The 16,691-nt window shown below is 36.4% G+C and overlaps 1 protein-coding gene across 1 annotated transcript in view; it reads left to right on the forward strand.

Annotated features, from left to right (window-relative positions):
- The window catches only part of UPL6 (ubiquitin protein ligase 6), a 326,331-nt gene that overhangs the window by 174,535 nt on the left and 135,105 nt on the right, over positions 1-16,691 (forward strand). The window contains exons 9-11 of the mRNA XM_089829692.1: positions 3,766-3,875; positions 4,027-4,334; positions 4,448-4,544. Of these exons, the coding sequence (XP_089685818.1) occupies positions 3,766-3,875; positions 4,027-4,334; positions 4,448-4,544 (515 nt within the window). The remainder of the gene's footprint in view (positions 1-3,765; positions 3,876-4,026; positions 4,335-4,447; positions 4,545-16,691) is intronic.

The raw sequence follows: 16,691 nt of genomic DNA on the forward strand, positions 1-16,691 counted from the left end.
CAAGATAACATACAGGTTTGAAAGTGCATACTACACTTGACCTTCTTATCCTATATACTACGTATGACATTATATGTGTATCCTTCCTCTCATGAGACAACGACTTCATAGAAGGTTATGTGTTATTATTAAAAACTAATTTAATCACTATGTGTTAGTTAGCATTTAATGATAACCAATCATGTAAATCGCCGATTTATGGAAGAGGCATATGGGCCGACTTAGGTAAGAGATGCCCATTCAAGTGTCATGTCCTTTAGTCGGGTATATAGGAAGGTTAGTATTGTAGTTTGAAGAACACACATTTACAATCAAGTCTGCTTCTTCAAGCAATATCATCCTACCGATTTATTGCAGAAATATATAACATTCTGATCAGAAGTAAAGGTGACAACTTCTTCAATATTCAGATTATTAAGAATACCATTCTCAGCAACCAAAGACAAAATTAAAGTCTGATTCAAAGGATACAAAATTTGCAGAATCTTTTCATGGCATTGTCTCCAAATTTCCTTGCATATTGAATAGCATTTTGTTTGGTCATGAGAACTTGAGATGTACTAATCATAGCATTGAATAAAATCATTAGTAGTGGAACAATAATACATGATGTCTTTATTGCAAGTCTGAGTATATTTTGTTGGTTAGCTTAGTTGGTTGTGAAAGTTTATTTGCATATGTTAGTATTGTGTTAGAAATTTGGAAGAAACTTATTGTCAGCATCAAGAGCCATATGGGGGTTATTATACAACTATTTCTGTGATAGATGAGCCATCTAGTGATGATGATTACTCACCTAAGCAGAGCTAGGCTCAATTTACACTATCTGCAGATACAATTCAGTTTCTTATAGTGGTTGGTGATGTTTCTATATATGCAGATTCTATTGAGGATTTGGTGATGTGGATACAGTGGATGTGAGTGCATTTGTTGAGAGCAACAGAGAACTACATACTACATATGGTTCTCCTGTGCCTTCATCTTTTGCAGGGGTTACTAGTGATGATTAGGATTCTAGTTTAGTCTATATTATGTGGGTGGTGACTGGGAAGAAGTGTTTGCTGTGATTTCTTGTGAAGTTGTGTTTTGGTAGTATCCCAACTCCTAAATCATTAGCATAGGTTTTGAGTACTATGTTGCAGGTTATGTTTGTCCTGATGATGTTAGTGATATGCAGTTGGTTTAGTGTTGACAGGGGTGTCATGTATTTCTTCATTTGAGATCTAGGTGGAGGTTGGAGTTCACCATTTTGTCGGATTGCTTGAGGACAAGCAATTTGGGAGGGAGGGCTGTAATGTCCCCATTTTTGTTAGTATCAGGGTTTCGAGGATTAGTATATTATTGTGATCATCGTAGTCTAATTATTGTGGATAGAGAGTCTTCTAAGGTAGTGGCTTGGTTTGGGAGGGTCTTATCTTTTCCACAATTTAGTAAGTTATAGATTGGTCTTCGTTTGGCACAAATTGTTCTTCGTTTGGGCTTAGTTTTGTGTACTTACTATTTGAGGTAAGTTGGGGGTTGATTAAGATGGACCCTTTCTATTTAAATGATGAGTATTTTGGGAGTTATTATATTTCTAGTGGCCAGATTATTATTAATTTATTAAATGGCTTTTTATAAAGTTATAATTTAACTTTATAACTTCACTTAAGTTGAGGGTTGAGTCATCGTTGGCGGGGGCCGTTTGTTTAATTAATTATATGCTTAAGCCAAGTATTAGATGTTACTAAAGGAGTTGTGTAAGAAAGTTTCAAGAGTTGAGTTCTTTTAGGAATCTTTTGCAGTTCTGAAGTTGAGCTCTTTTAGGAAGCTTTTGTCAGCAATGGATTATAAATATGAGCTCATTTCATTGGAAAAAACACACTTGAATCTTTATTTGCTTTTGTTGTATTTGAGGCTTTTTGTGAATTTTGATATTTTGTGGCCCTTGCTGTAGTATAAGGGTTGAGTCTGAGATTCTAAGAAGTTCTTGGCAATTGTGCTGAAGTATACAATTGGTCAACATCTCTTATTGTATTTTCTGTGGCTAAGGAGAATAATCTTGATTATTATATTGAATTTATAATGCATTTGGCTGAGGGTTTGAAATGTTTTGAGAATTCTAAATTTGGTGATTGCAAATTATGTTGAGGTAAATAATTTTGCATTTTCTCTACTACTATGATTTCTGTATCTATGGAGAAGTAATCATTGGTTGTAGTATTTGAAATTGGTGAAGGAATCAATTGTATTGCAAATTCTGAAACTGTCTTGGAGGTACGATTTATAGTGAACACCCTAATTAGTACTGTGGGGTTTGGAGGTTCGAATTGGGCTGTAAAAGAGTGGACGGCGCCAAATGTTTACCATACGGGTAAAATAAATGAACGCATACAGACAATGGAACACGAACAGTGGAACTCTTTAGATTATATTCGCATATGCCAGAACATTACATTATGCTTCATAAGATCAGATGAATGATGAATGATAGATGATGCTTTACAATGATCTCAGACGGGATATAAATACTATCTGCCGAACCTTCCCGAAGGAGTCCGTTGGCCACAAACATTAAGTCTGCTACAAACTATTTACCCATCGGCTACAGAATACAGAAACATCGACGACAATCACCCCGTCGGCTACAGAAACAGCAACAACAATCATCTTGTTGGCTACAGAAACACCGATGACAATCCAGTCGGCTGACAGATGGCACATTGCTAGCACCCCTATGTTTGCAGATTGAAGATTCCGTTCCATTTCATGGACCTACGATTAAATTTTCAGCCTTGCAATTATTCTTGTGGGCCTGTGATTCATCTTCTGAAACTTGCAGCGGCATTGTAAGGACCAGCGTTTTGCATTTCATGCTCGAGACAGTCTTTCTAGGCTGCGTTTTGAAGGAGGGCCCGCAAATCGAATCCACAGGCTCAAGTTGGGGCAGTAGTATTCAATAATGCTGGGTGGCAGATGTATATTTGAAGGCAATTCGTCCTTGCATAGACATTCCTACATACACTAAACAGGTTCCTATTTATCATCTACATTTTTACTAAATTTACTGGTAAATATTGTCTTACATTGGCAATCACATTTGCAAATAAAAGTTCCAGAGCTTCCAGTTGTTTTCCTGGCAATTGCATTTCATTATTTCAGACCTGTATATGCTAGCTCTTAAGGCAGATTTACACAATAACTGAGTGGAATTTGTTCTGATTTAAACTGAAACCCAAATTCTCTTGGAAATTGTGAGCAAACCGTTTGCAATCTCTAATTTGGTGTCCGAATTTAAAAAAATCTTCTTTAGAGTGAAATCAGTAAAGCATGCCAAGTGTTTGACAGAATTTTGAGTTTTGAATGAAATAGATGTTTGATTTAGCTATAAGCAGTCGGGGTTATTACGGAATTGCCACAGATTAATTTTTGAACAGTAGACCATTGACTTTTCAGACCATCCAATGTATTAGTAGTGTAAAAGTTGGTGATTAAAATCTGATTTGCAGTCATATTGTTCTTAAAGAGACAGGTAAGGACTTCTTTTCCAACAATGTCATCCATAGCAGTAGATTGGAGGGAATATGAGCACTTGTTTTCATGCCAACCTTTGACTTGCCATTATTGTTCCATCACAAGGGATAATGTTGTCATTAGCTTGCTACCAATTCCTGTTATTAATTGAAATTGTAGTCTTTTTTCATTTACAAAATAGATACATGATTGAGGAGATTGTTTGGTAATTTCCATTGCATCGATTCTTTAATTTAATTCTGTTTGTCACAGATAATGATGAAGATAGCGATATGGATGAGAATGCTAGGTTGATAACACTGAGTGAGGATTTAGAGAAGCAAATCCTTAATGCAGTAGATATAGATTTCCTCAAAGAATTGGTATTCAGCCAATCCCATTTTCTATAGAATTAAAAAAGTCATTCTAAGTGTTCTCTTTGGCTTTTCTTTTCTGACAATCTAATGTATTAATAGTTAGTTTTAATAATTTCTAACTGCTTTCTATTTCAATGTTATGACTGTTCTTGTGTAGGTGAGAGTATTATGCATAGATGTTTCCCCACCTGGTGACACTAATTCAAATGAAGGGCCCTCTGATACAGAAGCTGCAGCTGTTACGGCAGTTTGTGCTTTTTTGCATGTTACTTTTATTGTGTTACCCGCTGAACGTTTTATGACTGGTTTAGCATATACGACAGAGCTTGTTCCGATGCTTTGGTGCTATATGAAACGGTGTCACCAGAGCCATAGATGGCCATCTACAGTAGCTTTAACATCACTTTGTCCTGGTGATGCTCCTGGCTGGATGCTACCCCTTTCTGTATTCTGTCCAGTTTATAGGTAAGATGCAAATTGTTCATTCCAGAATCTTAATGTAAAGCTGAAATATGACGGTTCCTAATATTTTTGTTTATTTCATCTTTTATTACTGATTTATTTTGGTTGTCTCACAGGCACATGCTAATGATAATAGATAATGAGGAGTTCTATGAGCAACAAAAGCCACTCTCTCTCCATGATATTAAGGATTTGGTTATCATTTTAAAGGAGGTAACTTTTCTCCAATTATCAAATTGTGTATCTTATATAAGTGCAAGCTAATGATCCATTTTTAGTGGGACAGTTTAAAAAGTTATTGAGCAGTTGTGTAACTCTCGAGTCCTCATGAGAAAGAAAACACAGCCTAAAACTCACCCATTTGCTTGTGGATGATTCCTTGCAATTTTTATATAAAAATCTGTTAGAATAACATTGTATTATTTACCTTACAATCCTCATTTAATTCTCTCATAAATTATTCACTTTATGTTTTTTTTATCTCGTGACTTAATTGAAAGATCCCTAATAGATGCCCTTGCTGACCTGCTGTAGTTTTTAAATTAATAAACTATATTTTCCTGTGATTTCTTTGATGGTCTTTGAGAATAGACAGAAGTTGCAAAAGGTTTTGTTTTTGTTTTGTGTTTTTTGATAGTTTTCACAATAGTAATGAATAATGAACAATGAACATGAGAGGAGACTGAAAATAAATAATAACATAGAGCCAAATCAGAATTGCTATAAATTGTACCAGGTAGATTTCTGATTTATAAAGTCAAATAATAAATCCAATACAGTTCTAAGGAGCTTACATCCAACAATGATGCCAAACTGCTGCAAATGGCAGCCGTAAGACTGCAAGGAATCATGTCCCAGCTGAAAAAATCAATCTGTAACGCTGAAACCATAAATCTGTAACTTGAATCCACAATAAAGAATGGTGTACTCTATCACTGATAGCAACGCACACTATTTGAAGAATCCAATGCTAATAACTGCTGAGGGCTACGTCCCAGCCAATCTAGAACTTGGGGTTTGCGTCCCAGATGAAGAATTGCTCTCTCAGAGCTAATTCACAAAACCAAGTTTTTCAATATGCAAAAGATAATCTTAGAATGAAGCTTCCATCTCCTTATAACCCCCTCTCAATTGCAAATCGAACCCTAAGTGTCTCCAAGTGGTGTTGTGTAGTGAAAATGTTATAATTTCTTATTTTAAAGTGGTCATGTTACAAGAAAATGACCTTTTTCCTCATAGATAGAATTCCATTCACTGAAATGCCCTGAGACCAAAGAGAAAGATTTAGAGAATTTTGAGACCTTTCCAACGAGCTATCACACCATAGGATGTGCATCCAGATGAGGCCAAAAAACCCCTTATTACTCCAAAATGGCTAAAACTTAATCTTATTTAATTTATTTAATCACCAACTTAGGAAATATTTAAATATATTAAAATATTTTCCAAATGGTCCTAAAAGACCCAAAATGACCAATCAAACATATATCTGATCTTGTCACCTGTCTGTGATTGATGTCGAACAAGATGGGTCAACTGGCAGTCCATCCCTAAAATTTAGGGATGCTCCTAAAAAGTAGGAGACAACCCCAATCAACCAAAATTGAGTCCCAATGACTCTCCCCTACTGTGTGCACTTTTGAGAGAACTGTCACTGAACTGGGAGTTCCTCCTAAAAAATAGGAATGCCTCCTAAAAAATAGGAGATGCACTCTAAGTTTCCAAAATGTTCGTCGAGGTCTCCAAATGCTTCCTAGACCACTCCTAGTCAATCCTTACAAATTAGGAATCCCTCCTAAATTGTAGGAAACTATTGTCTACTGCTCCAAACTACTTGGGAAGCTCATGCATGACTCTCAAAGCCCCTGGGTTGGTTCCCTCTATGCTCTGTTGGCCTAAGGGAACCAGATAATAGATCAATCCTGCTAGAAATGTTGGCACTAAGGAAGGGCAGAAATTGGGGACATGACAGTCCTCCCTTCCCAAAGATTGCTTGTCCTCAAGCAATGTCAATCCAACTCTACAAACATCAGGCAAGTCCATACCATAACCAAGAATGATCCCAGGGTCCCAAGCCATTCTGGAAGGTTTGTAGTTCCGTCTTCTAGAAACATTGTCCTGCACTGCACCCAAACAAGTAACCTCCTGAAAACCCGCTGAAGGAAGAGCAATCAAATACTGTACCAACTCTGTCAACTCCTCAATGAACTGCTCTCTGAAAGAACCAAACTGGAACACTAAAGGCGGAAACTGTAGTAAGCCTACATTGGATTCAACATCCTCAACTATTGAACTGCAAATCCAAATGATTCCAGGATTCCAAATCCGCCTCAAAAGGGAACCACCATGCTGACGCTTCGTCACTCTGATATAAATATTAGTGAACCACAAGTTGTGAAGCAATTCATTAGGACTCTGAAGCACCAATGTATCAATGAGACCAGGGCCCGGATCCCAAACCAAAATACCAAATGTGCTGAATGAGATGAAGAAGTATCTCAACCACACTCCATGAAACATACATACAATGAAGCAGACCAGCAAGGTGTGAAAGTGAACTCTCATAAACTAGTATTCCAACCCAAATGACCACCTAACAATGCTGCTATAATTCTGACCAGCAACTCGAATGATATCATAGACGTCATCATACCAATGCCAAACAACTAATGTCCCAAAGAAACATTCTTCAATGCCCTCATACTGAATCATGGATGTAGTCAATGCCAAGTCAAGTAGTAAATGATTCCAGCTTGGACAGCCACTAGTCCATAAGGAATCGAAGACTATGGAGTCACCAATCAACAAGGATACCATTGCCATATCAATGGATGTAGATGACAAACTCGAAGATGAAGTATGTATGCCATCATGAGAAAAACCAAAGCATGTGTCATTTGTACCCAACATTGTAGGATTATCAATTCTTGAATCCCATATCGATTTGAGAAATGTTGCTTCACCCAACCACTGTGCTACTCTGATGTAAACATCTATGTACCAAAAGTGAAGCAACTCAACATGAATCCATTGAAGAAATACCCAACACATGTGGATACCAAGATCCCAAATCTTTGCACTGACACATCCCTCCAGCATGTTGATACTCATCATGTTGCTGTTGTGAAATTGTACCTCATCTAACCAACTAAGAACTTCACTCCAAATGAAGTCACAATTACTACCAACGACCAATGCTGTTAGGAATTCACATATAAGCCAATCATTGGCAAGGAAAGTTTGTTGAATACTTTTCCAAGTCTTTCAAACAGCTGCTGCAAGTTTACCTATATTTTCACAAATTAGTGTGCCTTCATTAAAGGTTGTTAAGTAAATGTTTTGTTTAACCATGTAACCAACGAAGTCCCTTATATTCTGATCTTGAAAGCTCAATGTAATATTTAAAAAGTTTGAATCTTCAATCGAAAGGTACATCTCTGCCCTATCATATGGAAGAGGTGATAAACCCATTGATGAATGAGAGATGTTTCTAATTCTCAACAAAGACAGGCTCTTTGTGGCTGGTCTACTAGGTATGCAACTTAATATATCATCAACTCTTGGTAGGGAAGGATCAACTTCACACTTGAACACCCTATCTTGAATGTAACCAACCCAAGGTTCAAAGTTTGATTCATGAGATGAAAGAGAATTGCTATTCAAAGTCAGAAAATCAGAAGTATGTTCATACCTTTCCACAATGTTTTTGCAGTCTTCTTTTGCCTCTCCTTCCAAGGTAGGTGACTCCTCTAAAGGTGCAGGTCCATGGGGTGTGTTCAAACGAATATACCATGTCCCATTAATTGCCTTAGCTGCCCAAAATCTGATCCATACCTCTATCTCCATAACTGATATGTTTTTCATTACTAACAAACTCCAAGGTGTAGCATGCCAAACAAACCAAACATTATCAAAATGCAATATCTTCTTAATAAGCAGCCTCTTAGTCTCTCTAATCATCTCTTTAAGACAAGATGCTTTATATGATCTTAACAATTGTTCTTCCATTGTAGATGATGCATGACTATAAATCAGAATCAATAATGTTCCATTCCACACAAATGAAAATAACACTTGTGGCTGGTCCGTCAAGTGTGAAACTAATATCATCATTGTTTGGAGTCTTTAAGGGGCTCTTTAAAAGAGGAACGTCATAAACTTCATGATGCAAACTAGACCAAACTGAGTTTTCTAAATCATAACTCTTTTCCTCTTCACACATCTCAACATGCTGTTTTTGTGGACTTACCTCAAGAAGCTCTTCACTTGTATGCTCAACATCCTCACTTTCTTCCCTTGGAAGAAATAAGGATCTAATGTATGACTCTCTTTGTCTTCTTGCACTATCAAGCTGATTGCATCTTTCCTTGACCTCTTGTAAGTGTTGTCTTTCTTAGGCAGCAAGCATCTTGGCCTTCTTAGCTCTATGTGACCATCCATTGCACGTCTCTTGAGTCTTTTTCACATCTTACAAGGTGGGGTAAACACAATCAACACCTTTGTGGTTTGAATCCACAATATAAATCTCATGTGCAACACACTTAACTTGAGTACCATCATAGGAAGACTCAACAACCTCATTACCTTCATGTGAAATGGATGATACCACATGACTAGAGCTACTATTGCAAAAATTAGAATAGGTATCAGACCTTGGAGACATGCTTTCAGCATCCCTAATGGACTGATCCATGATTGTAATCTCTTCCATTTTGTGATCAACTTGATGAATCAATGGTGTGCTATGTGTCTCCTCCTGATCTAGAGTTATTTCTTCTTTAGGAATCCCACATGATGACTGATTTTTCTTTTTCATAGGCTGCAACTCAAATGATAACACATCTTCATGCCTTTCTTCTGCATACCCTGCAAGTGACTGATCCATTATGGTGTTTTTATCATGAACATGGATAGGTTGACACAAATCTTCTTTCTCACATGAAAACATATCATCAACTATGGCATGGTATTCCTTTTTTGCAAGCTTAACCTTATGAGAAATTTTTGGATGCATGTCAATGTAATCTTTGAAATGAAAGTTCTCCCTAACATATTGAGGAAGAGTATTATACTCCTCAAGTATGCTAATTACTTCCGTTTTCTTGTCTAGTGGCAATGGATCCTTTTTAGAAGAAGATGATGATCCACTAGCATGCCCAAATTTCTTTGACATTGAACTGCTGCAATTGAAGCTTGAATTTTTGTTGTGACTGTTCCCATTCTTTCCATAGGGTTATATCTCTTAACAATTTTGCCATTATGAACTACCACGCTGACCAATTGAAACTAACATGCCAGAGCAAAAATCAACCCTGTACTGCTAATATGAATTATCAAAACTTTTGATCCAGTACCTAGATGCCGAAATGAATTATCAAATTTTTTTAGCCAGTACCCAGATGCTGAAATGAATTATCGAAACCTTTTATCCAATACCCAGATGTCAAAATGAATTATCAAAACTTTTAAGCTAGTACCCAGATGCTGAAGTGAATTATCAGAACTTTTTATCCAATACCCAGATGCCAAAATCTGTTGTGACAATTTCTTACAAACCCTACAGGCTGGCAGGATGTAGGCTCTGATACCACTGAAAGATCCCTAATAGATGCCCTTGCTGATCTGCTATAGTTTTTAAATTAATAAACTATATTTTCCTGTGATTTCTTTGATGGTCTTTAAGAATAGACAGAAGTTGCAAAATGTTTTGTTTTTGTTTTGTGTTTTTTGATAGTTTTCACAATAGTAATGAATAATGAACAATAAACATGAGAGGAGATTGAAAATAAATAAGAACATAGAGCCAAATCAGAATTGCTATAAATCGTACCAGGTAGATTTCTGATTTATAAAGCCAAATAATAAATCCAATGCAGTTCCAAAGAGCTTACATCCAACAATGATGCCAAATTGCTGCAAATGGCAGCCATAAGACTGCAAGGAATCACGTCCTAGCCAAAAGAATCAATCTGTAACGCTGAAACCATAAATCTATAACCTGAATCCACAATAAAGAATGGTGTACTCTATCCCTGATAGCAACGCACACTATCTGAAGAATCCAATGCCAATAACTGCTGAGGGCTACGTCCCAGCCAATCCAGAACCTGGGGTTTGCGTCCCAGATGAAGAATTGCTCTCTCAGAGCCAATTCACAAAACCAAGTTTTTCAATATGCAAAAGATAATCTTAGAATGAAGCTTCCATCTCCTTATAATCCCCTCTCAATTGCAAATCGAACCCTAAGTGTCTCCAAGTGGTGTTGTGTAGTGAAAATGTTATAATTTCTTATTTTAAAGTGGTCATGTTACTAGAAAATGACCTTTTCCTCATAGATAGAATTCCATTCACTGAAATGCCCTGAGACCAAAGAGAAAGATTTAGAGAATTTTGAGACCTTTCCAATGAGCTATCACACCATAGGATGCGCATCCAGATGAGGCCAAAAAACCCCTTATTACTCCAAAATGGCTAAAACTTAACCTTATTTAATTTATTTAATCACCAACTTAGGAAATATTTAAATATATTAAAATATTTCCCAAATGGTCCCAAAAGACCCAAAATGACCAATCAAACATGAATCTGACCTTGTCATCTGTCTGTGACTGATGCCAAACAAGATGGGTCAACTGACAGTCCATCCCTAAAATCTAGGGATGCTCCTAAAAAGTAGGAGACAACCCCAATCAACCAAAATTGAGTCCCAATGACTCTCCCCTACTGTGTGCACCTCTAAGAGAACTGTCATTGAACTGGGAGTTCCTCCTAAAAAATAGGAATGCCTCCTAAAAAATAGGAGATGCACTCTAAGTTTCCAAAACGTTCGTCGAGGTCTCCAAATGCTTCCTAAATCACTCCTAGTCAATCCCTACAAATTAAGAATCCCTCCTAAATTGTAGGAAACTATTGTCTACTGCTCCAAACTACTTGGGAAGCTCATGCATGACTCTCAAAGCCCCTGGGTTGGTTCCCTCTACGCTCTGTTGGCGTAAGGGAACCAGATAATAGATCAACCCTGCTAGAAATGTTGTCACTAAGGAATGGCAGAAATTGGGGACATGACATTAATGCATTTAGTCAGATAGTGTGTGATATATTTCTATTTCAGTTCTCAGCTAACGGTTGTTTCTTTTAGAAACATCATCTTTGCATTTCCTTATTCAAGGAGCCTTCATCTCATTTGTAATTACTTATTTTCAATTAATAGATTATCATTAAATGGTATCAGAGCAAAAATGGTTTTTTGGAAAAATTTAAATAAAATCTGTATATAAGTGCATGGAATATTTTTTTATGAAAATTTTTATTTCTCATGCTCATGGGTGTTTAGGTGCAGGAAAATTTGAGGGTTTTGGAGTCACTTGGGTGTTTTTCCTGGTGTATTTTCACATCTTCTGTTTCTGGGAAGTGGTTTTTGTGTGATTTCTTTGTGAGAAATGTATTTAGAAAAATCACGATTTTGGTCTAAAGTTCGAGGTCTATTTTGGCAACATTTTCTCATACTTCAGCAAGCATTTTTTAAAGTGTTGCAGATTGCATCTGAGTTTAAAGACCAGCATTTTTGTACATCATTTCTTTTTTTAGACAGTTCTCTGGTTTGCATGTGGCAATCTTTCTTTGGCTTGATGCGTCATGTGTTTGCTCTCTTGTTGTTCTTACCTTCTGTGACATACATTTTGTGCACAATTTTTTATGGTTTTAGTCCAAATTTAAAAAGTCACATTTAGGCTGCAATTTCTATGCTCATGCTGAAAATTTTCTTTTGCCATCTTTTTCAATATTGTGTCCCCTGCAGATTTTTGTGAGCTGGTGTTTTTTGTAGAACTTTTTCTAGAAATATTGAGTTTGTTAGGTGTTTTTGTGCACCTAGGGTTTTGTAGGATAATTTGATGTTTTTTGACCAAACGTATTGAGTGTTTCCTGCAGAATTTTGCTAGGATTTATACTGATTTTTTGTGCAAAAGTTTTATTCGATTTTGTTTCAAAATTGTTTATGCAGTTTGCTTTTTACTGGTTTTAACAATAAAATCAAGCTTTCTCTCAGAGCATATCACCATGTGAGGCATGCAAAAAGGGTCTGAAATTCGGAATGATCTTAACCTAAAAAATCAGTCTTTTTGCAATTTGTACCAGCTGCTCGTTGAAGGATCTCTGATTTTTGACAGAAAAGTCAGCATCAAGTTTTCTGAGAAGCTTATCTTGGTTTCACTGTCAAAGGAAAATGGGAGGGATGATGTCATTGACAAATATCATGTAGGAAAACAATCAACAGTTCAACGACAATAACTACAATTGTTGGAAGAAGAGGATGCTCTCGATTGTTGAATATTTGTGTTGACCAAATTATTCTGGGTAACAACACTCACCCTACAATGGTACGCAAAGATGAAAAGTTTGACGAACATAACCGTGAAGTGGTAATGTTGCTCAAGTCATCAGTCATTGATGAGATGCTTCTAGAAGTGTCATCCAGCAAGACCCTTGTGGAGATTTGGATGCATCTGAGAAATCTCCATGAAATGTCAGAGAAAGGCAGAGCATTCTTTCTTAAGAGTATGCTCGGTTTTATCATGATGAATGATCAGACATCTCTATACGAGCTTCTTTTGAAGATTAAGAATGATCAGCTAGAGGCTGTTGGCTACGAGATGGAAGAAGAGGTTATGACTGTGATTATGTTGAAAAGCTTACCTCAACATTACTTCCAAATTCCAACAATGTTGATCTAAAATTTAATGAGTTGTGCAATAAGCTATTGCAACAAGATAGGTTCTGACAACAATTTAGTAGCAGCGGTGACATGGCCACTATGGAATGGGCATTTACTGCCCATCATGAAAGTAAAGGCGAGTCCACTCAACATAAAGGAATCAACAACTCTGACATCACGTGCTGTTTTTGTGGCAAACTTTGTTGTTTACAGCAGTGTTTTTGAAAAGGTTTTCTGATCAAAAGTCCAACGAGGGAGTGTCTCACAAGCAAGCACATACTGAAAAATATTTCTTAGAGGAGTCAGCCTTCTATCCATTGATGGCCAAATGACTTGTAGATTCCATCTTCTGTAAGGTAGTTAGTTAATAAACTGACCATTGTGGGAGGGTATTAGATAAAATAATATAAGACGAACTTATTAATGTCCAACAGGAGACCGCAAATGGATCTAATGGATTGTAAAGAGTACAACAAGGCCACTGCCAGCAGCAGGAACACCAAATGGTGTTCACGGAAAGAACAAAACAAGAAAGCAGAATGACAAAAAGAAAAGGGACAAAACAAGAGGCAAGAAGAGCCTAAGTACTGCCCACAGGCGAGAAGTAACCATAAACCGAGTGATAAAGCCTGAGATGAATGTGAGAATAATAATGTATTATTCACCTTATAATGGTCCTTTAAGTCACTTCATATATCTTGTCATTTATGTATCTTCAGATGTATCTTGCCACTTAATGTATCTAGTCAGTCAGATAGCTTACTATATTTGTGTTTTAGTTTTCAATAGTATAACACCGGGACTCGCAACCCCTCCCAAACCTTGAAGTAACCGTCCCTGAGGCATCTCCACACTGGGTACGTGAAGTACTTGAGCACCCCCACCTCTGCCATTCTGCAATCATGTTGCTGCTGGGTTGGGTACTTGAATTTCTATTTGAATATTGATTTTTCAATATTACTATTGGGTATGTACTATGTTACTATGTTGAATGTTAAATGGTTCTAGTTCGGGTTGCAATTTTGCTATATTCAAGTATTTTAATTTGGTATGTTATATTGAAACATCATTTCATAGCTAGCTTTTCAAGTTCTATATGTATAGTATACATCACCCCTCCCTACCCCATCGTCGTCTGGAAATTGAGGCCCACTATCTACGCATCCCGTAAACTCATCCCAGTGACCCATTGTCTCGATGTACCTAGTGGTGCTGTTACACTAGTTTATTGAATGACTGTTTCTTTTAGAAACATTGTTTTTGTATTTCCTTATTTAAAGGGCCTTTGTCTTCTTTATAATTACTTATTTTCAATCAATAGATTATCATTTCATGTGTCAAGCACTTGATGACTCTGTAGGAAACCCTGCAGGTTCTAACTCACCCACTTCTAATAATTGTTAGACATTTTCCTTTTTGCAATGTCTTGCACTCATACATATGCATTTTGTCGAACATGTGTAAGCTTAAGTCAGATTTATATCTTCTAACTTCATACATATATAGAACAAACATTAAGAAAAACATTTGGAAGACATTATTTAAAAAATGCACCAGACTATTCAAAGGCATTTCATCATACAATTTGCATACAAATTAAATCTCGTAAACTATTTGCAAGAAATCCTCTTTATATAATTTAGAGAAATATTTACATTCAATAAATAACTAATGCCTTGAGTAGTAGATTTATTGGCAAATTATAAACCTGGAATTAAATCGCAGCTTGTAACTACTGGCTTTAATGGTTTGCAGGTGAAATCTGAAAGCTATTTGGAACCTTGGCATCAATATATGATGAATCAATGTAGCACAAACCCCCAAACATGTCTCTTCCAGCACTCACATCACCTACTAGTGACTCATGCGGTTCCCTTATTCTGTGTGGCTGCCTTAGTGACTTTGAATGCTGACTTAGAAGGCTGCAATTTATAATGACTGAAAGGTCTTCAACCTCTGCAATCAATCTTTGAAATAAACTGTAAAACTGAACACCAGTTTCTTCACCAATTAAGCCCAATCATGCCCTCTGAATAAAGCCATTGCCATTGCACAATTCACCGGGTATTTCACCAATTCAAAGTAGTGAAATTCTGAAGAATTTCCAATTCTTGAAGCTGAAACTTCTGAAACCCTTGTCTCTAGATTATCTTCACACAAATCAATAATATCAAATGCATAGAATGAATCAATTTCCTTTTGCCTTTGGCTTTTATCATTCCCAAGTAATAAATCAATCGTGAGGCTTCATGAATACACTTATTGTAATATTTAATTATACTACCCACCTTTTGATGTAAACGTTAAAATATAAAGTATACTGTATTAAATACTTATATCTCCCTTTTAATTAACACTTCACCACTTATTATAAAGTATACTATTAAACATTTAAAACTCCCTTTTAAATAAAATGCACTTACACCATAAAGTTATATTTATTATTGTGATTCACTTTATTAAATGACTTTTAAGTCATTAAGTGGTCCCTTCCAGTGAGGATTCAATCCTCTACTTAAGTGAGATAATAAAGTCAAATCATAACTTTGTAATAAGCCATTTAATGTTTTAATAATAATCTGGCCAATAAAATAGTAATAACTCCCAAAATACTTATCCTTTAAATATGCTGTATAAAATAGGAGGCACACCTAGTATTTCCCCACGTGACCAAATGCACTTTTTGAAAATAGAAAGTGTCTCTATCAATCATCATAATACTTGCCATATATAGTAAGTACATGAAATTAAGCCCAAAAAAGTCCATTTTGAGCCAAACAAGAGCAAATTGGAGTATATTGAATTGTGGAGAAGACTAGTGTTAGCATGAATGCCGATGGCATTCCTATGGGGGAATGTCCCAAGCATTGCTAGAGCATATGGGAGATTGTTATCATTATTGACATTTTGCATTCATCGCTGTGTTTGTCACTGATGTCGACGTGGCATTATTTTTGTGAAGATTGGTAGAGTAGAAGACAAAGAACAAGACTGTACGGATAGAGAATTGATGATCCGGTCAAGCGTGGTTAAGGACGTGTTCTGCACCGTGTCCTGATGATGACGTTAAGTGCGCATCAAGTAAGACGAAGATATGCTTGATTTATAGAAAGCAATATACAAACAGAGTATCTAAGAAACAATTTTTGATGATTGATTTTTATCTCTTGGCTGAGATAGAATCGTGATATGCAAAGTTTGAAAGTAACAGAAGACAATTTGATGATGACTTTAGCGAGGGTGCAACGTTTGAGGTCACACGTGTGAGAAGTTGTAAAGACTATGAGCCGACAGTGTTGTGTAACTGTAATATAATTAATTATCTTAATGAGCTCCTATTGTAATTAATTGGGAAAGCCTCAAGGCCTACTCAAGGAATTGTTTTGAAGACATGGTATAAAGGAAGGATATTTTCCTTGTTTCAAAGTGTATCAAGTGTGTGGATTGTGCGAACAAGAGCAAGGTATTTGATAAATGTGAGTAAGCAATCCAAGGGATTATTGGATGCAAAGTTGGTGATTTGGTATCGAGATTAGAAGTCTGATTGACAAGATGGAAGAAGAGGAAGTACAATTAGAGTTCATGTCTATTATTTTGCAAGGAATAATATGGAGATCAGTTGGACAGTGAGTTCAATAATCTTGCCC

This window comes from Cupressus sempervirens, chromosome 1 (assembly GCF_028749045.1).
Source record: "Cupressus sempervirens isolate cs-2001-9-10 chromosome 1, ASM2874904v1, whole genome shotgun sequence".
NCBI classification, from domain to species: Eukaryota; Viridiplantae; Streptophyta; class Pinopsida; order Cupressales; family Cupressaceae; genus Cupressus; species Cupressus sempervirens.